This window comes from Amphiprion ocellaris, chromosome 6 (genome assembly GCF_022539595.1).
Source record: "Amphiprion ocellaris isolate individual 3 ecotype Okinawa chromosome 6, ASM2253959v1, whole genome shotgun sequence".
Lineage (NCBI taxonomy): Eukaryota > Metazoa > Chordata > Actinopteri > Pomacentridae > Amphiprion > Amphiprion ocellaris.
The window spans coordinates 20,820,583-20,848,274 of record NC_072771.1 but is presented as its reverse complement, the minus strand read 5'-3'; the positions used below and the strand labels follow the sequence as shown (position 1 = coordinate 20,848,274).

The following is a 27,692-nucleotide window of genomic DNA, read 5'->3' as shown; positions in this document are numbered from 1 at the left end:
CGGGTGTTGCCTCTGGTGGAAAGTTTAAAAGAGAGTGTGTGTCCTGCTGTCCCTCAGCAGAAGCATCAATCAACATGATCCCTATTGTGCTGGCCTCAGTGCTCATTGCTAGCGGTAAGAACATCTGGTATTTTCAAATTCTGTGCATAATTGTTTCTGTGTGTTTGTGTGTGAGTGTGTGTGTGAGTGTGTGCGTGCTTGTTTATTACCACACAGGGAGCTAGCACTCTGCAATTCTTTATTGAAAAGAAAAATGGTGCAGTGTGTTTCTATTATGGGAATCAAATGTAATTTCGTTCTTCTCGTGTCCGTTCCGCTCACTTCTTTCTCCTTCTTTTCCAGCCCTTGGGTGCGGCAACCCACCCATTCCTCCTGTGACCGCCCGTGTGGTCAATGGAGTAGATGCCAAGCCCCACAGCTGGCCCTGGCAGGTATGCTAATGTGTACACATCTGTCAGTGTTTTCATATTCACTGGCAAACATTATGGGTCCTGCATCTGGTTATTAGATGTCAAAGCCAGTGGTTATTGAAAATCCTGTAATTAAATGTCTGTTTGTGTATTAAACCAACAAACTGTGCCACTGCTCTATGAATCCATGACCCGTTCCTTACTGCATCCTTTATGTTGTCCCTGTTCGTCTCTAGATCTCTCTGCAGTATGAGAGGGACGGTGTGTGGAGGCACACTTGTGGGGGATCTCTGATTGCTGCCAACTGGGTCATGACTGCTGCTCACTGCATCAAGTAGGAGCAGCAGCAGCATATAGTCACAAACACAGAAACAGTCACCACTGACAAATTACATAAACACAGATCTCAGGCTGGCTGTATTGTATTTATTTTCTGCTTCACTACCTAATTATGGTCTCTTCTTAGCCCTTATTAATATCAAGATTTGGCAAAGTCCATGCTCCAGAGGTTTAACAGTAGATTCACACTTATCCAAACCCCTGCTCATTTCAAATCCTCGTTTCACTTCCACCACTAATCAGTTCAAACTGTCTTCTGTCTGTTTGGCTTGGATTTCAATGTTCTTTCTCTCCCACAGCGATCAGTTCTCCTACAGGGTGTTTGTGGGCAAACACAACCTGGTTGAGGAAGAGCCTACCTCCAAGGCGATCCTGCCCGAGAAGATTATTGTCCATGAGAAATGGAACCCTATCTTCGTGGCCTTCGGGTAACACAACCACCACTGTACAGCTGACTCTCCTACGTACCAGTACATCATAATCTCATCTGTTCTGTGTCAATATGACAAAGTGCATTGAGGCTCCAATTTCATTTATTCACCTCGGTCCATCTCATATCTTTGACAAAAATTCTCCATCTTCTTTCATCGAAAAATGTCTACAAAGCCCATTAGTCGACAAGAGTGAACCAGTCTTTAGCCTTCTATTATACTGATCACCTTAAAATATGCAGCTGGACATTTTCCACAGTTGAATTAAAAAAAAAAAAAAAGAATATTACAAGTTAAATAGATCAATTATTCAGGATGCATAGTCATGATAACACACAGAAAGAATGCTGAAATACAGATCACTCATTCTCATTATCTCCTCTGCATCGTTCCCATTCTCTCTGGTTGGTTCTGGAGGACGATTTTAAATTGTCTGTCAGTGCGACCACCTCCCTCAGTCCCTCTCTCTCTCTTTCTGTCTTTTTGTAGTAACGACATTGCCCTGATCAAGCTGTCAGAGTCTGTGACTTTGAGCGACCAGGTGCAGTTGGCATGTCTCCCTCCTGCTGGCACTGTGCTGTCCAACCTCTACCCCTGCTACATCACTGGATGGGGCAGGCTGTACAGTAAGTCGCTGTTTGTTGAAGGGCCAGGTTGTGTTGATGTAGCTGTCATGGTTTTTTTTTTTTTTTTTTTTTTGTCATTCTTATATGTTTTCATGTCCTTTAGGGTGTCCAGCCGTTATGTAAGTGTGATGTTTGGATTTGTAACCTGCTGTGTGTGAGGGTTACCCAGGGAAACCTCCAAAGTTGGGATGAAAATCACATGCATGAGATTTTAGCAGAAACTTTTTTTGGGCTGGGGGATTACTCCTAAATTGAAAAATTGGGTCAGACTGTGAATTTGGCACTTGGGGAAATGCTGTAAAGCAGCTTTGACAGCCAGCTAGTGTATGTGGATGATGGTAATAGACTCTGCCTGTGTGTTTTAGCCGGAGGCCCCATAGCTGATAAGCTGCAGCAGGCTTTGATGCCTGTGGCTGACCATGCCACCTGCTCCCAGCCTGACTGGTGGGGTATCGCTGTCAGGGACACCATGGTGTGTGCTGGCGGGGATGGAATTGTAGCTGGATGTAACGTAAGTTTGTACTCTGTGCGTGTTTGTGGGTGTGCCTGTGTATTTTCAATTATGGGTATATAATCCGAAAACCTCAAACTATTGCAGTTACACTGTAAACCGTATACAAACTGCTTTTGCAGTTTTGTTCCAGTTTATCCCATTGAAGCAAATTTGAATTTCAATACAATGAGTGTGCAAAAATGCATTCAAAGAACTCCTGTGTTTTAAAGCTGCCAAGAAACATGACAAATGTTTCTTGTGTCCCATTATACTTAGTAAAACAATGATTCTGATTTTCAGCGTTGTGCTTTGCCAGTCTGCTAGTGGCTCCATAAAATGAATTAAACATAAGCCCTCCTCATCTCTTCCTTTGTCCAGGGTGACTCTGGTGGCCCCCTGAACTGTCAGAACAGCGATGGTGCCTGGGAGGTCCATGGTATTGCCAGCTTTGTCTCTGGCCTTGGCTGCAACTATGTGAAGAAACCCACTGTCTTCACCAGAGTGTCTGCTTTCAATGACTGGATCGACCAGGTAAAGGAGAAACACAAACAAGAAACCTCACCCTAATACTGCATCTTGCTGCATTTTTGAAGTAACGACCAACTCTTTGTCTTCACAGGTTATGATGAGCAACTAAAGAAGAGGGCATATCAATAAAAAGACTCACCAAAACTACATTTGTCTTATTTATGATGCGTGTCTTTTAATGCCAACCAAATCATTCTAAAACATCACAGTGACTGGTTGTGCCTCCTCTTTAGGTTTGCCAGAAATGGAAAAAATGTCAGCAACTGTCCAGCAGGTGTCCTCATACACTCGTGATAGAAAATCAGTTGTGACAGCTTTTCAAAGAAGGATACTGTGCAGAATTTACAATGTTTCTACCTGGAAAACAGCATCAATAAACAGATGTGATTCAACTCAAATGGCTCACAAAAAGCAAGCATGAAACACAAAGCTGCGCACTGATTGGATGATGAACAGTAAATGTGTGTGTTTAATATATATATATATATATATATATATATATATATATATATATATATATATATATATATATATATATATATATATATATATATATATATATAAATAAAACAACCCTGCATGTAATTGACCTGGTTTGTCTTGCCCTCTCAGCAGGAGGTCTTTATGGAAACCCTATTACTCTGGTGCAGATAGCTAAAGCCTAGATAACACTTCTGTCTATTGTTTTCAATACTGCAGTGAGGAGAAAAGGTGGAAGCAGGAAAAATTTGCAGCAAATTAAAAACTGAGTCCTGCTGGGTTTTTTTTCTGTCTCCCTCTTCCTCCTTCCTCTCTGACACATTTGCAAGACACACACACTGATAAGTTTTGACAGGGTAATGGAGGTATGCCAACATCTTCATTGACACGAGACACAGTGATGAGACATGACATGTCCTGCAAGTGCAAGTAATAGTGACTGTACATGTGTCTATGTGAGTGTGTGTATTAAGAGCAGACAGAAGGAGAGGCACATTGAGATTTACTGAGTGTCCATGATTCTTTCAGGCTGTATCTGAGCACATTTCTCTGATGTGATGAATCACACATCTGAGCTCTCTCTCTCTGGAGTATCAGTCAGTGATCCATGATCAGGATCCCATCTAAGCTCCCTTGTAGGCTGCAGCACATGTGCTGCTCTAATTGAGTCCCATTTTAATAAAAAGTATTAAGATAAGATTGTCTGCATTTAAAATGATAATGTAACACTGAATCGACATTGAATAATTGACTCTGCATATAGCAATTCTGACAAATTTAATAAAATAACCAAGTGCAAAATGTAATTGATCATGTTAATGTCATTGACTATGTCATGACATCATCCCAACTCTTGAGAGTAAAATATATTATAATAATTATACTGGTGAACTTCTAACAATAAGACGAATGTAATATAAAATAAATTTGTCATAACTGTTATTAAATAAAAAATTGACATATAAAAAAGTAACTGGCAGCAGTTCAATCTTCCATAGATTACATTTTTAGCTCATTTACTTAAGGCTTTAATTACATTAAACACTTGTTTCCTCCTGCACTAACTACATTGTCAATCACCGCATTCATATTTAACTTATATGATTCAGGTTTTAAATATTGCTAATGTGTACCCCAGTGTGTTGCCATTTTGATTCAGTTTGCCACAGCCTGAATCTGTTCCTCCTGCAAAACTTCTGCTTAAAGTCGGTAGTGAAGGGGGAGAATGAGGCCTCAAAAGAATGCTTTGTCTCTGCCTGAACTCTGGGTCAAGGCACCCTACGCTTCACACACAGACACACAAACACGTGTTTCAGTCTTTGTGAGGACACAAAATGCCATGTTGCATTCCCTATAGCCCTTTAGCTTAGCCTTAGCTGCCACAACTAAATGTCCAGCCTCATCTAAATTTCAGCCCAAGCCCTGAAACCAAGTCTTAAGCCTCAAACAGCCTTTTGAAAGTCTGAAAGAGAAGTCTGGCCAAAACTCCCTTCCTTCTATGGTCTAAGACTACAATCGGTCCTCAGAAAAATAGAAGTCCACACACACATACAAACAAAGGGAGGGAGACAGAGTGGAGCAGAATCCCTCAGGGACACCCTGCTGATGTCCTGAATACAAATGAGTAAAGAGGAGGCAACAAGTTTGCAGTTTGAGTTGCTGCTATTCAGCTTTGTGCAATCAGTTTTAGGGAAAAGAAGAAGAAGAGAAAGATGCTTGTAATTTTCTCCATATCTGCCCTTATTACTGTAATGATAACAGCAAATGCATATTTGCCTAGTATCAATGGTTCATGTGAATGTTGCTTATACCTCCGGACAGTAGGGGGCGTTCGGTGTCTGTGAGTAGATTAAGCGCAGAGCTCAGACATGTTTAAGGTTCCTGTCTGTACATGTGATGAAGCCAAGTTTTATATAAAGTACCTTCTTCTTCAAGTAACGGCTTTATTATTAAGAACCCACAACAAAAACAATACATGGTGTCAGAAGGTGGTCTTGAAGAGTGGTAACGGACACAAATATAAACAACGAGGACGAGCTACCGAGGCAAGCTAATGTTAGCCACCCAGCTAACAGTACCGACGCATCAGCTCAGCAGTGAACTTTGTGTTGCTAACTCGTCGTGAGAGAAAGAGGACTAGCGACGACAACGTGGACGGCTTACCACCACCACCCGCCCTTCAGTTTACTGGGAATGTGGCTGAAAATTGGAGGAGATTTAAGCAACGCTTTGCTTTGTACATATCGGCGATTGGACTTGACGAGGCAAGTGACAAAAAGCAAGCAGCAGTGTTTTTGCACGTAGTGGGTGAGGATGCACTAGAAGTTTATAATAACTTCACGTTTGCTGATGGAGACGGAATGAAGCTGAATAAGATAATGGAGAATTTTGAAGCTTACTGCATACCTAAGAGAAATGTGACATTTGAGAGGCACAGATTCCTCACATGTGTACAGAAGACAGGAGAGACAATCGATCAGTATGTAACAGAGCTACGGAAGAGAAGTAAGACGTGTGAATTTGGAGGACTGACAGACTCTTTAATAAAAGACAGACTTGTTTGTGGGATTCCTGATAATGGTCTCAGAGAGAGGCTACTGAGAGAGGAAAATCTCGACCTGAAAAATGCATTGAAACTGTGCAGAGCGGCTGAGACTGTAAAAGTGCAAGCAAAAGAACTGGTCAGTGACAGCTGCAAGGTAGATGCTGTGAACAAGAACACACAGAGTCAATAAAAAGAGTGCTGCCTCTGAGATTAAACAGCAATCAAAGTCACCAGTTAACAGAGACAGTAAAGAAAAGACTTGTGGTCGATGTGGCACGCAGCATCCTCCTAAAAAATGTCCGGCATATGGCAAAACATGCAACAACTGTAACAAAAGTTACCATTATGCTCGGTGCTGCAGAAATCATACCCCAAAACAAAGCAAAGTCCATACAGTGGATGAAGATGACACTGAGGAATTCTATGTAGATGCTGTGACAGAAAACAAAGTGGAAAAAAAGGATTGGATGATGACACTCAAAGTGAATGACACGCACATGGAGGTTAAACTGGATACAGGTGCACAAGTGAACATCATATCAGAGGCAGAGTTCAAGAGAATCAGACCCAGACCCAAAATACATGCAACTAAAGTGAAAGTAAGTGGATACTCAGGAGCAGAAATACCTGTGAAAGGAAAATACATGGTTAAGGTGACACACAAGGGCAAAGAACATACCCTAGCATTCATTGTGGTGCCAAAGAATGTGCAGCCCATACTAGGTTTATATGCCTGTGAGAGACTGAACCTAGTCAAGAGAGTGCTTGTTGTGGAAACTGACGATGACATGGAGAATGATGATTTGATGAAAGAATACAGTGATCTGTTCCAGGGTCTTGGCTGCCTTTCAGGAGAACACACAATCAGAGTGGATAACAGTGTGCCACCGGTAATTCATCCATGCCGCAAAGTACCGTTTGCTCTTCAAAAGCCAATGAAAGATGAGCTGGACCGGATGGAGAACCTGGAGGTGATTGAAAAGATCGATGAACCAACAGAGTGGGTGAGTTCTCTTGTTATTGTTGAGAAAAAGAATGGACAGCCAAGGGTATGTATGGATCCTAGAGATCTAAATAGAGCTATACAGAGAGAGCATTTCAAACTCCCCACGAGAGAAGAAATAATGTCACAGTTTGCAAATGCGAAATACTTTAGCAAACTGGATGCATCATCAGGATTTTGGCAGTTAAAGCTGGATGATGCAAGTTCAAAAGTATGCACGTTCAACAGTCCATTTGGCAGATATAGATTCCGGCGACTGCCATTCGGCATTGCTTCAGCACCCGAGGTGTATCACAAGACAATACACATGATCTATGAGCACCTGGAAGGAGTGGACACATCAATGGATGACATCGTTGTGTGGGGAAGCACAAAAACAGAACATGACATGAGACTGAGAAATGTTCTTGAGGCAACCAGAAAAGCAAATCTGAAGCTGAATAAAGAGAAATGCCAGCTTGGAGTGAAGGAACTGACATTTGTAGGGGACATCCTGAGCAGCGAAGGCATCAGACCGGATCCCAGAAAAGTGTCAGCAATCGAAAATATGCCAAGGCCACAATGCAAGAAGGATGTACAGAGGTTTAATGGCATGATCAACTACATGGAAAAATTCATACCCAATCTCTCTGAAAAGATGGCGCCACTGAGACAACTGACTGAAAAGAAAATTGAATGGGAGTGGAATCATGAACATGAGAAATCGTGGTGCGACTTGAAGAAGTTGCTCACAGAAGAGCCAGTTCTGAAGTTTTAGGACCCGGTGAGACCTATTAAGATCTCATCAGATGCATCACAGAGTGGGCTCGGAGCTGTTCTTATGCAGAAGTATGGTGACTGGCAGCCTGTTGCATATGCTTCGTGATCCATGACGGACGCAGAGACAAGATATGCACAAATCCAAAAAGAACTGCTCAGCATAGCATATGCCTGTGAAAGATTCCACCAGTTTGTGTCAGGGCAAGCAATCAGTGTTGAAACTGACCATAAACCACTGATTGCATTGTTCCAGAAGCCACTCAATCACTGTCCACTGAGAATCCAAAGAATGATGATCCGGCTGCAACGCTACACACTCAACGTGATGTACACCTCTGGTAAGCTGATGTACACAGCCGACATTTTATCCAGAGCTGTTGACCCAAAAGAGCCAGCAAACACCAAAATGGACAATAATGTAAAAGCATATGTGAACATGATCACAAGTGCACTGCCTGTCGCAGATAGAAAAATGGAGCTCATAAGAACAGAGACGAGCAAAGATGACACGTTAGAAACACTGTGCAAAACTATTATAGATGGATGGCCCAACTGTAAGCAAGACAGCCCACCTGTTATTCAGGAGGAGACATGCTCAAGAAGATACATGCAGGACATCTTGGCATTGAAAAGTGCAAAAAGAGAGCACACGAGGTGATGTATTGGCCACGGATTAATCAGGATGTGACAAATGAGGTATCAAACTGCTCAACATGTTTGAAATACCAAGCAAGCAATCCTGCAGAGCCACTTAAGCCACACCCTGTTCCAGACCGACCTTATCAGAAGGTGGGTGCTGACCTCTTTGTTTCTGGAAGAAAGGGATACATTGTGGTCACAGACTATTATTCCCTGTATCCAGAAGTCTGTAGATTGCACACTACGACTGCAGAGACTGTGATTACATCCATGAAAGCCATATTCGCAAGACATGGTGTGCCGAGTGAAGTTGTTACAGACAAGGGACCACAATTTGCCAACATGAAGTTTAGACAGTTTGCCACGGCGTGGGACTTTGTTCACACAACATCAAGTCCTCACTACTGCTATGGGCAAGGCACAAGACAGTGAAACTGACTTCTACCAGAGCCTGCTGGTATACCGCACAACGCCACTTGAGTGTGGTGTGTCGCCAACTCAGCTCCTTATGGGACGATGCCTGAGATCAAACCTGCCTATCCAGGATGACCTACTTAAGACGAAGGAGGAAAACAGTGTAAAGGAGTTCAAGGAGCAGCAAAAAGCAAAGCAGAAGTTCTATTACGACAGAGGAACAAAGAACCTACCTGAACTGCATGCTGGGGACCAAGTGAGCTTTAAAGACAAAACAAACACATGGACACAGAAAGCAAATGTTCTGAGTGAAGTTCAACCAAGGTCATATACCATTCAGACAGAAGATGAGCTCTCCTGAGACAAAATCTCAGAGATCTTCTCAAGGAACCTGCAACTGGAGAACAGAGGTTTGAGGCTGCTGAGCAACCTCAACACACACTCAAGACTCCATCACCTGAGTCACCTACCCATATGCAAGAACAAACACTCAGAAAGTCTTCAAGAAACGTGAAGCCACCTGAGACTCATTGAACAGATTTAAATGTGTTTATATGTTGGTCGTAAGGTTACGATATCATAATATGTCTTTAAGTTTAAGCACAGTTGTGTACTTGTGTGGTACAGACTGAGGTTAGTGCAAGCTGATTTTGTTATTAACTTTAAGTTAACTTAGTTTAGCTTAACAAGTAAAAAGAGAGCTATCATTATTCTTTAAGTATATGCATAAAGAAGACAATGTTAATTTTGTCAAGACAGAGCAAGGTTTTATGTTTATAATTGAAAAATGTTTTTATGTGAAAAAAAAAGTCATTTTGATAGTAGTATAAGTCCTTCATGTTGAACTGAGAGAGGTTATGTTTATGAAAGTAGAATGTGTTTATTTTGAAAGACGAAACAAAAAAAAGGGAAGATGTAATGATAACAGCAAATGCATATTTGCCTAGTATCAATGGTTCATGTGAATGCTGCTTATACCTCCGGACAGTAGGGGGCGTTCGGTGTCTGTGAGTAGATTAATCGCAGAACTCAGACATGTTTAAGGTTCCTGTCTGTACATGTGATGAAGCCAAGTTTTATATAAAATACCTTCTTCTTCAAGTAACGGCTTTATTGTTAAGAACCCACAACAAAAACAATACAATTACGACCAATAAACTCAGTGCTGTGTAGAGTTTTGAAATCAGTGGGTTCTTCTGCATTTAATTTGACTGTAATTTCACATTATGCTATAAAAATCTTATGAACGTGAATGCCAAACACAGCATTTTGCATTTTATTCTAAAGCCATACATATTAATATAAGAGTAGGAGAAAAAGCTTTTTGTAAAATGCCTGTAGCTGAATCCTCAGTATCTGCACAAGGCTCAAGTAGGAGCCACATTATTGTTAGTGTGCATTGGTGTGTCCTGTAATTCTTTTTTACTTTCTTCCCCTCTTCCAGGCCAAAATCCTTTGAACGTACTGTACTGCACCCCTTGATGAATGATGTCTTACAGACGCTCCGACCGCAGGATGTTCCCAGAGGTGAGAGGAAAAGCCCTTGATGGGATGTTCCAAGCGTGTCTTTATATAGAGAGAGTTGGAGCAGACTGAGCTACAAGGCAGGGAGTTGGAGGGGAGGGGAGGGGGAGGATAAGGGGGCGGAGGGATGATGAGCAGACACAGTGACAGCAGCATCTCCGCTCTGTCGCCCTGCGTCTGTCAGCAGTCACCGGGAACTGGCCGGGACACCGCCAGCTCCACTTGATTATAAAGTCCCAAAGTCCTGCAGACCTGCTGCTGAGCGACTGCCAAACGGTCGACGAGAGTTCTGTGACCTACTTGGAGGGAAAAGTTGTGCAAAAAAAAAAAAAAAAAATATCGGTACGTATTTGGAAACACACATCCACTTGCGCGCCAGGAGGAGTACAGCAACAAAAAAAGAAAAGTCCGAACGCATGGACGCAAGACACCAGAGGGGAGAATTAGGTAGGTAGGAAATGTTTCTGTGCTTTGAGGCAGTTCAGTCACCTGAGATGGAGGTCACTCGATCTAATTCACTGCCAGGTGATGCATTATGCACAACCAATGGCCTGTTTTCCATGTGGTCACTGCTACTATGACTGTGTCCCTGCATGCTCTGTCTACTTATCCCATCCTGTAAACAAGCGTGTAGGTGCAAGTGGAATTTACATGCGTTATTTGCATATATACACAAAAGGGCTTTATGTTTCACAGTGGAGCCATTCACAAATACACATCCAGGCTGGAGCACATATACTGTACTTGTATGTGCATGACTCCACTTTGAGACCAGAAGCTTAACTCTTTTGTGCTGCAGCCACAGAGCCATTGCATAACATTGTAGTTATCTTCGTATTGACTGTGGCCTCAGGGTGTGTGCATGAGGGTTAATAGTTGTGCTTGTGTTCTGATGTTTGGACCTTTAAAACAAAATTTTAAACATTTCAGCTTCTTATTGACACACTGGTTGATTGGACAGCCACTTTGAATATTTCAGTATCTGTGAAGCATTATTAACTTTGACATAATTAGAACACACAAACAAGCCTGATTCTCTTCTCTTATTTTTCAATACAGTGTTTCTAGTACCAAGCCATTAGAAACTTTGTGTTCTAATTTGCTTATCTTTCCTTTTTTTTTCTCCTTTGAATTCTTTCCTCCAGCATGGTTGCTAAAATGTATTTATCTTGCAAATAAGAAAAGGATCCTTTTAGCTATTAATACATGAACCCTAATTATGTACTCTTGGAAATATGAGTCAGGAAAATGTGTTAGAATTGATGATGATGAAGAAGTTTTCTTGTTATATGCACCAGCGATTGGATCAAATTAACTGAAGCACGCAAAAAGTCTTCTGTTTGAATACATTGCTCACACTCGTTTGTGTGTTCTCTCTTTTCCTCTAGCACACACATGCAAATATTCCCAGTCACATTCCTCTGCCATCCAATAGCCAACACATTCCTCGCTTTAGCTCTAATTGAAACTCTTAAAACATTTTGTGTCACTCGACTTCTGAGAAAAAGTTTGTTGTTTTGGATGTTTTGGAAATATTTTGGAGAAAGTGCGAGGGCAGTTTTATTGACAGTAATCCCAGTTGTTCATTATGAGGGTGGTTTCCCCCACTGCAATGCTACCAGCATCCTGAGAGGGACCCATGTGGTGCAAACAAAGACCAACTGTGTTTGTCGGAGCGCAGATCAAATGCATCACTGCCACCCTCTCTAACGTGTGGCTATCCATCTTTGTTTGGCTTGGTCATAAAATTCCTATAAAGGGAAGGATAACTTTGAAATGAGTTCTCAACAGCAGGCATAGACTGTTGCTGTATTGCCCTCAGTTGGGGAGAGAAGGAAATATGTGGTCTCATTAGAAATGCATTAGAGGGCAGGGAGAGAGGTATAGAAGTGAGGAGATGAGCTCGAGTTTTTTATCAGTTAAACTCTGAGAGGGAAAATATTCACACCCTCCATCTCATGCTTGCACCGGCTTCTCGCTCTCTTTCTCTTCGTGTGTGTCAGTCTCTATCGCGCACTCTCACACACACTAGTACACCTCAGTGACCCATTTAATATCAGCCACAAAACTGGCAACTATATTCCCACATGTTCCTCCTGAAAACACATTACTGCTAAGACTCATTCAAAATAATTCAGCAAGAAAAAGTGCTTACCAGCGCCTTCTTTATCAGTTTAATAACTTCTTCGCTCTCTGCCCGCATAAAGGAAACGAATGAAAAAGACTGTTGTGACACAAAACTGCAGCAGAAAGACACTTGTCCTGCAGTACTCTCCTGTTATGCACAGATTATTGGACGGAACAGTGGCAGTAGAATGAATTTCTCTGCAACCATCTGACACATTTCTTGTACATTTTTAGTCCTGAAATATTATAATAATACACCATTGTGTAGTTTTATTAGAAACCTCTGTAATGCGCTGTATTTGACACTTAGTGCCTCTGAGAATAAATGTCTTGAGAACAAAACCTACTCCTGCAGGCGCGCATGTAGGTCATCCCACATTTATCACCTGAGGGATAAAGCACCTTGGCCCGGTGACTAACGTGTCAGAGAGAAAGTAATCTTTACTGAGCTGACCTCACCAGTGGACCGAGCACGTCCATGTGACAGGCAGGTTAACTGTAGCCAAGTGTGCCACAGCGTGCATGTGCATCGGCATGTGCCTGAAAAATACATTCAGCTTGTTCATGTGTTGCTTTTTCTTCCTTTTTAGGGAGAATCTGTGGAACTGAAATGACCAATGTGGCACCAGTAGCAGAGCCCAGACCCAGCTCTGAAGTCTAATGTGACCATGGAGCATGATCTGAGGACGGGCCTGTCTGTGTGGGCCATTGTGGCCATTGTTTGTAACTCTGTGGTTGGCATCCTCATCCTGGTCCTCTTTGTCATCCTCTACAAGGCCTGCAAGGTGCCTTCACACCAGGAGAAAATGCCAGTTTTCACAGCAAAGCTGGAACAGAAGAACCCTGAAGAGAAGTACATACTGACTGCAGCCTAATTAAGATTTGAAGACACAACCTTGAGATGCAGAGACAATTCAACTTTGGCAAACTGATGGAATTTAAAAGATGAGTTTTAGATGACCAGCTGGACTTTGGCCCTGTCCCTGTTTTCACTCACTGTCTCCTTTTGGGCTACGTTCTATTTTCATCTCTCCGCCATCATCCCCATCTCATCTGCGCCATTCAGCAGAGCTCAGAGTAAGCTAACTGCATTAAGAGTTGCAGCAAGACCAACAACAAGCAAGCCCAATCCTCTTATCTCTACTGTGCGTCGCTGGGACTGTCCATCTGTCAGTTAGTTTGGTTTACTCTGCACAGACCGACCATGATCTCCTCCTCTGCTCCATTCTTTTTCATCCCTCCATATGAGACAGATGAGTGGGTATGGAAGGAAAACTACAAAAGCAACTGGACTAAAAGAGCCGGAGGTCACAAGATTGGCTGAGAGTCACAATAAAATTTTATTGGTAAAAAGAAAAGATAGCTTGTTAGCTCGCAAGCAGTTTGATTTTCAGTTGCTGTTCTAATCATGGCAGCAACGGAGCGGCAAACAAACAAAGGTAGACTAAAAGCCAGGAAGAAGAGAGAGGTTGATGTAGGAAGTGTCTGAGTCAAGACAGACAGAGATAAAGTTTGGTTTACATTTGGTGGGGATGATAAAGTGCAGGGGATGAATTGGAAAAGGTGATGCTTTGATGTGTTGTTGACAGAGAAGGCAGCTCGAGGGCCCTGTCTGACAGTCTCCCCATTCGACACACAAGCCTCTGCTTCCGATTCAACTCCCATGGGATTAAAAGTAACAGCAAAAAATGTTAGTCATGTCCCGGTGTGCCTCTCTTTTATCCTGTGAGCTCTTCTAAAGATTGAATAAGATATTTATAGACAGGCATCATCAGAAATCACTGACTGACAGAACTCTCACAGTCTCATACCTGTAGCCAAATGTTGTGTTTATTGTGGTGAATGTGCTGCTAACTGTGATGTCAAGATTATGTTTGTGGAAGCGAGATGAGAGACGACAGACTGACTGACAAAATATTGAGCCCATCACAAGTTCATCTCCACACCATCAGAATAATAAGTGGTGTGTATTTGTATAGTAGATGTTTTCATTAATGAAAGGGCTTCGTTTGAGAAACATCTGTTGTAATCTAATCTCAGGTTAACTTGCTTTTCAAATTGATTATACAGATTTTATTTTCTGTGCAGTCCTACTTAATTTACAGGATATTTCTGTAATTTGTGCTGATGACCACTCGTTTAATTGATTAATCAGATAAAAAAAATGTAAGAAATGTTTGTAAAACTTTAAGTCACAGTTAAGATGCAGCTTTTATGTGTGAGGAGTTTTTTTCAGTTCCATATCACTGTAAATTTAATAGCGTTGTTTTTGGTCAGACAGCACTTTAAAGGTGTAACTTGGTTCTTCTGATCTGTTCGTATATTTTTCTGGACAAAATCAGTCAAAGAATATCAAACAGAAATGACTTTGGAAGTAATCCTTTGTTGCAGCCCGACACGCGTATGTAATTGCCATTGTGCTCTATGCTTTGTACTGAAGGCAGTTTATTTTTTTACTGACAAAATAAAGCCATTTACTCTTGTTTATAACGAACAAGGGTCACAGTTTGTGTCATCATGCCCTCTTGGTGGATATTACCATTAATGACCCTTCAAATTCACTGCACATTAGAGCTTGAATTAAAATAACAACTGACTTTAGCCTCCTGCTCTCAAGTAATCAATGTGGAACACACTGACCGCAACGGTGACCCACATCCTGTTGTTAGTCAACTACAAGCATGTAATCCTTATCTTGGAAACCACAATCCAGCGTCATTATAATGGCTGTATGTGGGCAACATGTGAGTGTTAACTGCTGATAATCTTTTATTTGAATGACAGTAAACGTGATGGTACAGCATTTCATTAATGCCATAGATTATTTTTTCTTTTTCTTCAAAGCACAAGTGGTGTAACATAATTATGTATATTTAACCAAATGATCCTAATAGCAAGTGCAAAATGTATGTACTTGTATTTCCATTTGATGGCATACTAAATTTCATGGAATTTATTTTAGTGCTGTGGTTATCCTACAGGTTTTGACTTAGACATGATTCATGACAATATTTTCATCCAGTTGTTTGTTAAAAGTCAAGGAGGATCAGCTAATGTCGCTGTTCTTCCTGTACAATACCATGACTACTTTCTCATCATGCTAGTATGACAATGTTTTGAAAGCTGAGTTTTTACTGGAATATTTGTCATTCGGTGTACTTTTACATTTGTAAATGCTGCATAAAAGCAAGACATTGGCTTTCACAGATTTAATTAGTTTTTTGTTCTACTCAAGAGGAGTCATGGATTTACCACAGATCTTGTGAGATTAGGAAAGGAACAGTGTCATATTTGTTTATAGTGGAGCTATATCAGCTGTATGTTCAAGGAGTATGCGTTTGAGAAACAAAGGGTAAGAAGACATGCATGCACATGTGTAAAACAGGAGTTTATAGCATGTATGAGACAGATGGTTAGAGCCTTTAGTGTGCTGTTGATTTGAAACAGCCCATCAGAATGCCAGCTCTACAGCTGTCTAGTGTTTATCTACTTCGCTTCTATTTATCTGCCTGCCAGTTTCTCTCTCTTGTCTCCGTGTCTTTGGCTGTCTTTCGCTTATTTGTTTCTTCTATAGCCGTGTAACAAGACCAGTATCAGTGTGCAAACTGGCCAGCAGTGACCCAGTGATCTACTCCACCGTGAGCTGTTTGGGTGAGAAGGTCAGCACACTGTGACTCACACAGAGTACGAACCACCCTGGTTTTTAAAATCGGAGTTTAAGACCATTGAAGGAGTTAATTGATCCTGTGTATCACCAACCAGAGAAAACATTTAAGCATCCACGCCGTCATCCGTCTATGTTCTCCTTACCATCACACCTGTATTGATCCCTCCACCTCAGGTTTGATATGAGTTCATCCAGTTGAGATTGGACATAGCTGCTGAAGTCTGCATCAGTCACTTCATCTCACTGTCTCAGGGAACACATTACACAGCAACAAAGCAATTTCCTCCGTCTTCCAGTGGTAGTTGGGATGGAAGAGGGTCACTGAACTCATCATGGTGTTACATAATGATTGGAATGAATATTACAGACAGAGATTACTAATAAATGTACGAGGGGCCAGTAATCTGCAACTCCATCTGCACCGCTGGAGGGGTTGCATAACCCAAATCAGGCCACACTGAGTCATTGGTAGTGTTTATTTGTGCGTGCGTGCATGCGTGCGAACCATCTAACAATCTATGTTTTGGACACTACAAGCCCAAAAATGTGTGGGATTTTTGAAATATTTGAATCTTATGTAATCTATAATTTAATCTAGTGGCTCCAAATTAAGCCTTTCAAGTGTGTTTGTGTGAGTGTGTGCAAAACAGAGACATCTATTTGCACATCTGTTCTTTTTGAGCTGTCTGCTTTTATTTATGCAGTATAGTGAAGCACTATGCAGGTATCTGGGTGTGTGTTGCTGTCTTATTACCCTTGCGTATGAATAATTAATTACAAACTTCTAATCACTCCTAATCAGATCTTCATACCAGGACCCCAACTGAGCCATAAACACCTGTCACAATTACATGCAAACAGACACAGGTATTTGATTTTGTCAATAGCACAACTCTGATGATGAAATCATTAAAATTCTGTACAATTTAGTCAGTAGGAATATTTAGTCTGTCAACAGAGGTCTGATTATAGCTTGAAATAAGCTGAAGTAATGCCTGTGATAGGAAAAGCATCACTAAGGAAGGCATGTTAAAAACAAGGCGACATGGTGAGCTACAGATGAACAGAGGAACTGTCTTGTTTAATTTTTCAAATTCAGTTTCATCATTGCACAAAATTTTGGTGCCTCCACAAATAACCAGCAACTCACATTTGTCATATGTAGAAAGCTTGATAAACAAGCAGGAAAGCTAGTCATATCTAATATATATGCATATGTGTGGATCCCAAACTGCTTGGATTTAGCAGACTAAACCAGTACCACCTAATTGACCCTGCACACATCTCATTGCCATGCATCCTTCATGTAGCCTGTGTCCTTGTCTTCTGCAGAGCTAGACTGCCACCTTCTGGCCTATACTTTAATATTTTTCTTCCCCTAGGTGTACCCGCCTGGGGCTGGCTGCAGCAAAGGCTTACTGCTGCCAAGACCCTCCTCCAGTGTTGTTCAGTATATTGCTGCTGCTCTCTGCTGGTGTTGAGAGGTAAGGACAATGTGCTTTCAGACACGTCAGTGGATTTCTCTGAGAGCGAGATCCAAGGTTTTCTGTCAGGCCCTTGTTAGCTAGTGGTTATTTTTTTTTTAAGAATTTATAATTAAAGTGCACCATGATGGTCATTTCATTGTTTCATTCAGTGTATTTAAAGTTGCATGATATGAGGAAATGCTCATTTTTCTTACCAAAATGTAAAGTCCTCCACCAGTAGTTAGAGGCATTCTGAACACTATGACTGTAATTTCAAATAGAAGGCGTAATTAGTTTTATAATTAATTTACAGACCTACAGTTAAGAGGGTAATTGTTACCTGAGGTGAACACCCTCCAAGGACATACAGGGAATGGACAGAAGTTTGAAATTATGTTTTTTTGATGACAGAGTACCATATTAACTGTGTTTTAATTTTTCATAATGTAGTTGCCGTAGTTAAGCGGTGGAAGATAAATTCAGATCTGTTACTTATGCATATGTAATATAGTGTAAAAAATTGAGACCATTAAAAGTCAAAGTCTTGCATTCAGAATCTTAAGTAAAACTACTGATGTGTTGTCAGTGAAGTTTAAAGCAGCCTTCATCATGCAGTAGCCTCTGTCAGGAAAACTTATTGGGATAATATATTGTATAAGTCAGTTATTGGGCTTTTCCCCTCATCAGTTATATTAACTTATATTAATAAGTTAATTGTAGTTTTTTAAAATAAGCATAAAATGGAATTATTCAAGTGAAGAACCATACTTGAAATGCATACATTTCACCACTGCTGTCATTATTTTATCTTAATTTATGCTATGTTGACAGATGTTCTTGCATAATTGGACAGTTAGATTTTTTAAATCCTCAGGCTATGTTCTGTTTTTTATTCTTCTGAAATAAAATAATGGACAAGACATTGCAGTGCCAACTCTCAGCTCTATATAGCAGCTGATATAGAAAGCAACTATGTGGGAAATACTGATATAACCTTTATAAAACAGGCTGCCCAAAGTTTATGGCTTCATAAGTACTCAGGACAGTTACCCAGGAATTTAAAGTCATCATATCTACTATTTTCAGTAAATTCATTTGCAGCCAATGGCTGCCTGAAGCCTTCAACCCACAGACATCAGCAGATACTATGGCCTATTGATGCTCTTCCAGGCCTTCACTGCAGATACCTTCAGCTCCTTCCTGTTGTGGGGTCTCTCTTTGCCATGTCTTCATCCTGAAAAGCTCTTTTGTTGCTTTGCTTTGATCAGAATCCTTGTCCTTCTAAATTATGAAATGTCTTTCAATGAGTCGGTGACGCATTTGGCTGAATCTGAGCAGTAAGAACGCTGCCATTTACGTCTGCATTGATCCTGTTGCTTCTGTCAGCAGTGAAATAAACAACAAATACCACAGTGTCAGTTCTACTGGCAGCCATACAAGCACAAGATGTACCACAAGCACACCTTGTGTGCAGATGAGCTGGTGTGCTCTGGCTCATTAATTTTTCCTTTTCCCCTACACCTACCTCTTTCCATCATTTTGATACAGATTGATTTTAGTTTCATCAGGTCATAGAACTTTGCCTCTGAAATACTGTTTTGTCTGTCTTTTCTCACACTGCAACATGGCCTTTCTCATTCTGTGGCTTACTGGGGTTTGCATTTTGTTGCAAATCCCATAATTCTGAAGTGTTCTCTTGATCTTTGACAAGGAAAAAACATTTACTTCCTAGACAGCTTTCTTGACTTACTGTGCAGTCATGAGCAAAAACATTGCACTCAAGCCCAAATCGTGGAGGAAAAATTGCTGTGCAGTCATACAGAGACTTTTTTCCATCATGCAAATGATTTTCTGGTCACCCACAAGACTTGTACTCCTCTCTCTACCAGAACTTGTATAGTTTTCTAGTGAGCACCTGCTTTTTTTTTTTTTTTTTTTTTTTTTTAAATAAATGCAATTCATTTTTGCAAAGAAGCTACCTTTGACTTGATAGATTTGACCTTTTTGAACCTAATTATAATCTTTTTACATGGTCACCTTTTAACCTCTTATACTGATAGCTCCTTCAATCTAAATGGCAACTCTCCATCATCTCTCAGGCACATTTGAGCTCTTTTGCTGCCCGAGACATATTCAGTAGCCAAATGACCAAGTGCGTTTGAACCATTGCAGTATGGGCACTATATTCTGCACACATTTCTTTCTATATGTAGATAAACCTATTTAAATTTAACTTTCATGTGGATTTCATTATTTTATTTCAGACTGGATGTGCTGAAGCACGAGGTCTGAAGAACAATACAGTGTAACTGTTGAAATACTGATTTTACAAGCAAATCATATTCTTAGACTTGAATTTGTAAATGCAACTGTAGATGTCACAAATTCAATGGACTAAATAAAGCAATAGTTTGGAATGCATTTGATGAGAAGTATTAAGGAGCAAAAAGTGTAAATAGGCTAACTCAAGTAAGTTTCTCAAAATTGTAGGCTAACATTAACTCTTTTAAAATACACTAAAAAATATAAGAACAAAATGCAAAATGATTAGCAGCAACAACTGCCAGATAAAAACTGTAAAATGAAGATGAAATATCCTCATTCAAATAAAGCATAAAAACAACAAATTTACAGGCGTGTTTTGTAGAGGAACACTGTTATTTTATTGATTTTTCCTGAAGTGTTAATACCATAGACTGCATGTACAGTCTATGGTTAATATGTACTCAAGATTGTTACACAGTTTTACTATCAAGGGCCAATAACTTATAAAGCACCATTGATTCCAAATTATTTGTTTAATTTATTCAGGAGAAAATGTACAATATCGATCAGTTATTTACAAGTAATTCTGTAGAGCCCTCTGAGAGAAAATAAAAAGCTAAAACTGTCTTCTTTGGGTTACATGCCAGCTTGTGGGCTAGAATATAATGTGGAGAGCAGCTCCAGAGTGTACAAAAATGAGAGTTTTACTTCAATAAATAAATATTGCAAGTCGATATGCCTGCACCGTGGCTTGGTGGTTTGCACTTTTACCCTGCAGCTAGAAGATCCCTGGTTTGCATCCTGGCCTTCCTGGGATCTTTCTGCATGTTCTCCCTGTGCATATGTGGGTTTTCTCCAGGTACTCCAGATTCCTCCCACAGTCCAAAAATATGCTGAGGTTCATTGATAATTCTAAATTGTCCGTAGGTGTGAATGTGAGTGTGATTGTTTGTCTCTCTGTGTAGCCCTGTGATAGACTGGTGACCCATCCAGGGTGTCCCCTGCCTTTGCTCTAAGTCAGCTGGGATAGACTCCAGCACCCCCGGGACCCTAATGAGGATTAAGCGGTGTATAGATAATGAATGGATGGATGTAAGTTGATATTTATGGTACAAAGTGTGAAAGCGTAAGCAGCCATTAGAGTATAGTGAGCTGCAGCAGCAAGAGTGGGGTGACAGCACAACATTCCCCAGGCTGCCACCACAGTAGGTGTGGATAATTAAGACAAATAAGCCCATGTACCACCCAGAAACTGTTGCACATGCACAGGGCTGACAGATTCCACCCTGAGGGCAGCATATCTTTCTACTCTATAAACAATTCAAAAAAACTGATACATTATGTTGGATATAAGCAAAAATGTTTGATTCATTTGTATCCAGAATGAGAGCGTTCGAGTGAGATCATTCACACATATAAAACTAAGAAAATAAAATATATGAGGAAAAATGTTAAATTTACAGTATAGCCATGAACCTTCATATACTGAGGTACATATTTCATTACTTTTTATTACTTTATTTGGTTCAGTTTTATTTATATAGCACCAATTCACAGCATACGTCAGCTAAAGGCACGTCACATAGTAAAGGTGAAGACCTTATACAAGATGCCGAACAAATACAAAAACTTTTTTCTGTTCTAAAATGCCTGTACCATTTTTAAAGATTGTCTATATCTTTATTCATGTAATTTGTATTTTATTTTATTTTCTATTCTTTTTTTTTGTCTTTTTGCTGGTTTACTCTGTCAAGTTTAAACCATTCTATAACACTACAGTGCACTTATTGCAGTCATTTCACTACTCTGCTGTATTTTTTATGTTTTCTTTTATATGTTTTTTTATTATTGTTTTTTACCATTGCTTGTAAAGAATTTTTAATAAAATCTGTGTCAGATAAGGTAATGTATAAATAAACTTGCTCACGTACTAAAGCAGACAGAGAACAGGACAGCAGATAGAAAACAAAAACTGCATAAATGAACATTAAACGATAGTCGGTGATGTCAGCAACTGAAGCTCTTTTGTCATTTTAAGCAAATTTGTATGTAATTGAAGAATGTAAAAATATTCTACATAAATAATATAGCATTTTATTATTATAAAAAATAGGCTTTGGGATTATTGCCAAGAAATATGTTGTGTTTCTTTGTTATTATTCTTTTGAATAAGTAGACCGAATGTACTGTTTTGTGTTTTTTGTTGGCAGTTTAGGTGCAGGTGTTTTGTGTGTCCTCTATTATGTGTGACTGGTCTGATCAGCCAGTATGCACTACCAGTCAAACGTTTGGACACACCTTTTCATTCAATGATTTTTATTAATTTGTGTTATTTTCTACGTTGTAGATTAATACTGAAGATTAACACTTTCTTTTGTTTACAACATAATTCCATATTTATTCTTTTATAGTTTTGATGTCTTTAGTATGACTCTACAATGTACAAAATAATAATTAAAAAAAAACATTGAATGAGAAGATGGTCCGTGTACGGATCTGGTAATTGGATTTTCCGTTCTGAAACGGGTATTGAAAAACAAAAAAGGAGTGGTTATTTGATTTTCGTTTTAAAATACAAAAATTAAAATTGAAATACAAGGCGTTTTCCTTTTCATGATCAAAAAGGGATATACGATATATTTTTAAATGCTTTGATTTTCGTTTTATATTTAGGATAACAAGAAAGTAAAATCAGTAAGAGACAGAAACGAAAAAAGGTCAGTTTTTGTCATTTTCTGAGACCGGAAATGGTCATCAGCAAGTGTGGAGCCAAACAGAGTACGGTGCATAGACTGTACATACATTTTTTTCGTTAGTTTTCATGGTCAAAACGAGAGATCAGGTGGCCGATCTTAAAATAAATTAATATTGATTTTTTTATAGAGCGTTAAAGTTTTGCGAAGCCAGGGGGCGGGACTACTTGATTGACAGTCCGGTCTGGAATGATTGACAGGTCCTATGGAGGAGGCAGCAGAGACTCTGCTCTTCCTCGTTTGGGTTAATTCTGATATAATAACTGTTGGTTTATTTATCGGTGGAGCAGCACAACATTTTCCACAAACAGTTTTCCTGTCTGTTGGCTTGTTTCAACCAATTTTCTGCCTTCGGCTGATTCTACCAGCAGACACTGAAAGGACTCTAATAGTTCGGTAAGTAAATGTTTATTTTCGTATCGGTGCCGTTTTTAATGCACTTTATATGCAGCTTTAGTGTCAGATGTAATGCGTGCCATGCACTCCAGATGTTGGTGGAGTTTGTTTCAGTGTGCGTTGACCAGAGAAGAAAGTTAGCATAGTAAATATTAGCTTTAATGATAGCGATGCTAACCGAGCTAGCTGCTCAGTCGTAGCCTGATTAAAGCTAACATAGCATCAAGCTAATGTGTTGAGTTTCATGTAAACAGCTGAAGTGTGTTGTGTTACTGTGATGTGGTTCATTAAGTTCATAAAACTGTGGCTGGTTGACATTAATGTAACATTCAGGAAACTTAAATGTGATTGAAACAGTAACGTTAATGTTCTAGTTGTCAGTAATCAGCTTTAATTTGACACTAAAACAGACTCTGATAGTTTTAAATGACATCAGTTTCATTAATTTGTTGAAAATTGTCTCATTTGTTGTTGTGATGTTGCTGCTGATTCATTAAAAGCAGATGATCTGTGTTGAAGATACGTTTAGTTCTAGTATCAGAAGTACAAGAAGGAAAATAGAAGTTTAGTTCTGCTACGTCAAAGATTTCAGGAATAAAATAACTAAATGAGTCTTTATGCCTCAAACTTTATTTTACAATAAAGAAATAATGAAATAATCACAGATAATAAAAATATAAATAGCAGAGAAAACCTGAGAGAATAATTTCCTGAAAAGTCTGTGAAGGAAAAGCAGCTTTTATCCTGAAAGATCAGAATCAGCTCCATCTGCATCTGACAGCATCAAGTCAACCAGAAAGAAAAGAAAAAAGAAAATGACTTCTTTCTGATCACATCTGTTCAACTGCTCACAGTCTGCTGCTGCTCACATTCTTCACATTTATAGTCCACTTTTAAAAGTTCAGCAGATAGGTGCTCAGCTTTGGAGTGTGACGATGTCGTCAGTGATGTGGAGAGTAAAGTTTCCATTTCATCCACAGCGTGCTTTAGGGCGCCCGGGTCAAACTTGATGTTTGAAATACTGACCCACAGCTCAGATTTAACTGTCTGTTGTTCCATTTTGATGGGTGTTAAACTTTCACTCAAAGCCGCCAGGAGCTGGGTCTTTTAAATAACCGCCGTCTCATTACAGAGTGAAAGTAGCAGTTCCTCCTTAAGGTCAGAGATTGCAGCATCTGAGGGCCTCTTCAAAAGAAGATGTAGTTGATGAAGGCGTTCTGGAGCAGGACCAGAAAGACCACGACCAAGCAGCCTTGAGATCTTAGGCAGCGTCTCCCTCAGGTGGGTGTCAACAGTGTTCACGGTCAGGTCTGTGGTAATCCCGTCAGAAAACAAAACAGAAAAAAATCTAGATTGTAAATCAACATGTAACCAAAGCATTGTGTATAATGCCATAGCATAGGATGTAGTTCAGAAAATGTCAAAGTATAGTATACTTTTCAAGAATAACATAGTATGGCCTGTAGTTCATAGTATAGCTTCACAAAAAAACCCAACAGATTATTATGTGGTTCAAAAAGTGCAAAATGATAGGATGTTGCCTAAAATTGTCATGTATGATATGTGGTTCAAAAAATGTCATTGTGCAGTATATTGTCAAATTAGTATGTTATTCAAGAAAACAGAGTATAATATGTCGTCTAAAAAATGCCATAGAACAATATTTCATTGCACAAGTAAAAGTATCGTAATTTTTAAAACTGTTCAAATTCTTATAATATGTTGCTAAAAAACAACAAAAAAACCTAAAACAAAAAAAGGTCATAGTAATATGTCAATTTAAAAAGCCTATAGTATGTGTCGCCCAACAAACGTCATAGTATAGCATGTGGCTCTAAAAACGTCATAGTATAGCATGTCGCTCTAAAAATGTCATAGTATAGCACGTCGCCCAAGAAACATCAGAGTATAGCATGTGGCTCAAAAAACGTCATAGTATAGCATGTCACTCTAAAATTGTCATAGTATAGCATGTCACTCTAAAAACGTCATAGTATAGCCTTTGGTCTAAAAACGTCATAGTATAGCATGTCGCTCTACAAATGTCATAGTATAGCATGTCGCTCTTGAAACATCATAGTATAGCATGTGGCTCAAAAAACGTCATAGTATAAGCATGTCGCCCAAAAAATGTCATAGTATAGCATGTGGCTCAAAAAACGTCATAGTATAGCATGTGGCTCAAAAAACGTCATAGTGTAGCATGTCGCTCTAAAAATGTCATTGTATAGCCTTTGGTCCAAAAAACGTCACAGCATAGCATGTCGTCCAAAAAACATTACAGTATAGCATGTCATCCAAAAAACGTCGTAGTATAGCATGTGACTCAAAAAACGTCATAGTGTAGCATGTCGCTCTAAAAATGTCATTGTATAGCCTTTGGTCCAAAAAACGTCACAGCATAGCATGTCGTCCAAAAAACATCATAGTATAGCATGTCATCCAAAAAACGTCATAGTATAGCATGTCGCTCAAAAAAAGTCATAGTATAGCATGTCGTCCAAAAAATGTCATAGTATAGCATGTCGCTCTTGAAACGTCATCGTATAGCATGTGGCTCAAAAAACGTCATAGTATAGCATGTCACCCAAAAAACGTCATAGTATAGCATGTTATCCAAAAAACGTCATAGTATAGCATGTGGCTCTAAAGACGTCATAGTATAGCATGTCGCTCTAAAAACATCATAGTATAGCACGTCGCCCAAGAAACATCAGAGTATAGCATGTGCCTCAAAAAACGTCATTGTATAGCATGTCGTCCAAAAAACGTCATCGTATAGCATGTCGCACTAAAAATGTCATAGTATAGCATGTCGCTTTAAAAACGTCATTGTATAGCATGTCATCCAAAAAACGTCATAGTATAGCATGTCGCTCTAAAAACGTCATAGTATAGCATGTCGTTCAACAAAATGTCATAGTACAGCATGTCGCCCAAAAAACGTCATAGTATAGCACGTCGCCCAAGAAACATCATAGTATAGCATGTCGTTTTAAAAACGTCATAGTATAGCATGTCATCCAAAAAACGTCATAGAATAGCATGTCGTTCAACAAAATGTCATCGTACAGCATGTCGCCCAAAAAATGTCATAGTATAGCATGTGGCTCAAAAAACATCGTAATATAGCATGTAGCTCTAAAAACGTCATAGTATTGCATGTGGCTCAAAAAACGTCATCGTATAGCATGTCGCTCTAAAAACGTCATCGTATAGCATGTCGCTCTAAAAACATCATAGTATAGCATGTCACTCTAAAAACGTCATCGTATAGCATGTCGCTCTAAAAACATCATAGTATAGCATGTCGCTCTAAAAACGTCATCGTATAGCATGTCGCTCTAAAAACGTCATAGTATAGCATCTCGCTCTAAAAACGTCATAGTATAGCATGTCGCTCTAAAAACGTCATAGTATAGCATGTTGCCTGAGAAACATCAGAGTATAGCATGTGGCTCAAAAAACGTCATAGTATAGCATGTCACTCAAAAAACGTTATGGTATAGCTTTTGGTCCAAAAAAACCTCATAGTATAGCACGTCGCTCTAAAAACATCATAGTATAGCATGTCGCCCAAAAAACGTCATAGTATAGCATGTGGCTCAAAAAACGTCATAGTATAGCATGTCGCCCAAAAAACGTCATAGTATAGCATGTGTCTCAAGAAACGTCATAGTATAGCATGTGGCTCAAAAAACGTCATACTGCAGCATGTCGCTCTAAAAATGTCATTGGATAGCCTTTGGTCCAAAAAACGTCACAGCATAGCATGTCGTGCAAAAAACATCATACTATAGCATGTCATCCAAAAACGTCATAGAATAGCATGTCGTTCAACAAAATGTCATCGTACAGCATGTCGCCCAAAAAATGTCATAGTATTGCATGTGGCTCAAAAAACGTCATAGTGTAGCATGTCGCTCTAAAAATGTCATAGTATAGTATGTCACTCTAAAAACGTCATTGTATAGCATGTCGTCCAAAAATGTCATCGTGTAGCATGTCGCTCTTTAGACATCATAGTATAGCATGTCGCCCAAAAAACGTCATAGTATAGCATGTGGCTCAAAAAACGTCATAGTGTAGCATGTCGCTCTCAAAATGTCATAGTATAGCATGTCACCCAAAAGACGTCATAGTATAGCATGACGCTCAACAAACGCCATTGTATAGCATGTTGTTCTAAAAACGCCATAGTATAGCATGTCGCTCTAAAAACGTCATAGTATAGCACGTCGCCCAAGAAACATCAGAGTATAGCATGTGGCTCAAAAAACATCGTAGTATAGCATGCCACTCTAAAATTGTCATAGTATAGCATAGTGCTGGGCGATATGGAAAAAATCATAAATCACGATATGGATTATTTTATATCATGATAACGATATATATGACGATATACCACAACAAAGTATGTTTTCAGTTATTCTCTGAAAAGTTTGACAAAAATTTCATTGCTTACTTTTCTCCATGAAACTTCAACCTGTTGCTAGTGCTGGACCTGAATATTCGGCCCCCATGGTTGTATGCGGATATTAATTTTGAGATCCGAATATTCGCCCCCTTCTACCTCCACTCCCACCCCCCGTCGGGCGTTACGAACCGAGCCGAAAGTTCGGCTCTTTCGTCCGTTAGCTCACCGCCTCTGACCTCACGGAGCGAACCGAATATTCGGGTCGTCCGTCCGTCCGTCCATCCGTCCATCCGTCTCCACCCCCGGCCGTTAAGGAGGGGACCGAATATCTGGAGCCCAGACACTGCTATTCGGGCCAGCCCTACCTGTTGCGTGTCCGTCGCTCAGCACTCATGAGTTAAGTGACATAA

The 27,692-nt window shown here is 39.8% G+C and overlaps 2 protein-coding genes and 1 long non-coding RNA gene across 6 annotated transcripts in view; all 3 read left to right on the top strand.

Annotated features, from left to right (window-relative positions):
• On the top strand, positions 1-2,974 carry ela3l (elastase 3 like). The gene is made up of 8 exons (XM_023273694.3): positions 1-114; positions 343-431; positions 647-744; positions 1,049-1,177; positions 1,670-1,806; positions 2,172-2,317; positions 2,678-2,830; positions 2,919-2,974. The coding sequence occupies exons 1-8, from the start codon at positions 75-77 to the stop codon at positions 2,934-2,936; spliced, it is 810 nt and encodes a 269-aa protein (XP_023129462.1). The 5' UTR covers positions 1-74; the 3' UTR covers positions 2,937-2,974.
• Positions 2,975-3,389: 415 nt separating this feature from the next.
• Positions 3,390-12,961, top strand: LOC129349158 (retrovirus-related Pol polyprotein from transposon 17.6). Of its 3 annotated transcripts, none has more exons than XR_008602057.1 (3): positions 3,390-9,077; positions 10,112-10,194; positions 12,909-12,961. XR_008602057.1 is itself a non-coding variant. In XM_055011603.1 (2 exons), the coding sequence occupies exons 1-2, from the start codon at positions 6,320-6,322 to the stop codon at positions 7,610-7,612; spliced, it is 1,059 nt and encodes a 352-aa protein (XP_054867578.1). In that variant the 5' UTR covers positions 3,390-6,319; the 3' UTR covers positions 7,613-9,850. The 3 variants fall into 3 exon arrangements, 1 of the variants encoding a protein (XP_054867578.1); XR_008602056.1 differs by having other exon boundaries at positions 3,390-9,300; XM_055011603.1 differs by lacking the exons at positions 10,112-10,194; positions 12,909-12,961 and having other exon boundaries at positions 3,390-6,451; positions 6,686-9,850.
• Positions 12,962-19,412: 6,451 nt separating this feature from the next.
• Positions 19,413-27,692, top strand: part of LOC129349061 (uncharacterized) — a 9,684-nt gene continuing 1,404 nt past the window's right edge. Inside the window, exons 1-2 of one of the 2 annotated variants that reach the window (XR_008601897.1) lie at positions 19,413-22,865; positions 23,998-24,146. This is a non-coding gene — a long non-coding RNA (uncharacterized LOC129349061). Of the gene's footprint in view, positions 22,866-22,890; positions 24,147-27,692 lie in introns of those variants that run through there. The other variant, XR_008601898.1, reaches the window with a different exon arrangement.

Bases quoted from the DNA above. Each gene is read 5' to 3' on its own strand.
- ela3l (XM_023273694.3), top strand. From the start codon at position 75: ATGATCCCTATTGTGCTGGCCTCAGTGCTCATTGCTAGCG. The intron at 432-646 runs GTATGCTAATGT...GTTCGTCTCTAG, and splicing joins CCCACAGCTGGCCCTGGCAG to ATCTCTCTGCAGTATGAGAG. The intron at 2,318-2,677 runs GTAAGTTTGTAC...TCCTTTGTCCAG, and splicing joins GAATTGTAGCTGGATGTAAC to GGTGACTCTGGTGGCCCCCT.
- LOC129349158 (XM_055011603.1), top strand. From the start codon at position 6,320: ATGATGACACTCAAAGTGAATGACACGCACATGGAGGTTAAACTGGAT. The intron at 6,452-6,685 runs GTAAGTGGATAC...GATCTGTTCCAG, and splicing joins TACATGCAACTAAAGTGAAA to GGTCTTGGCTGCCTTTCAGG.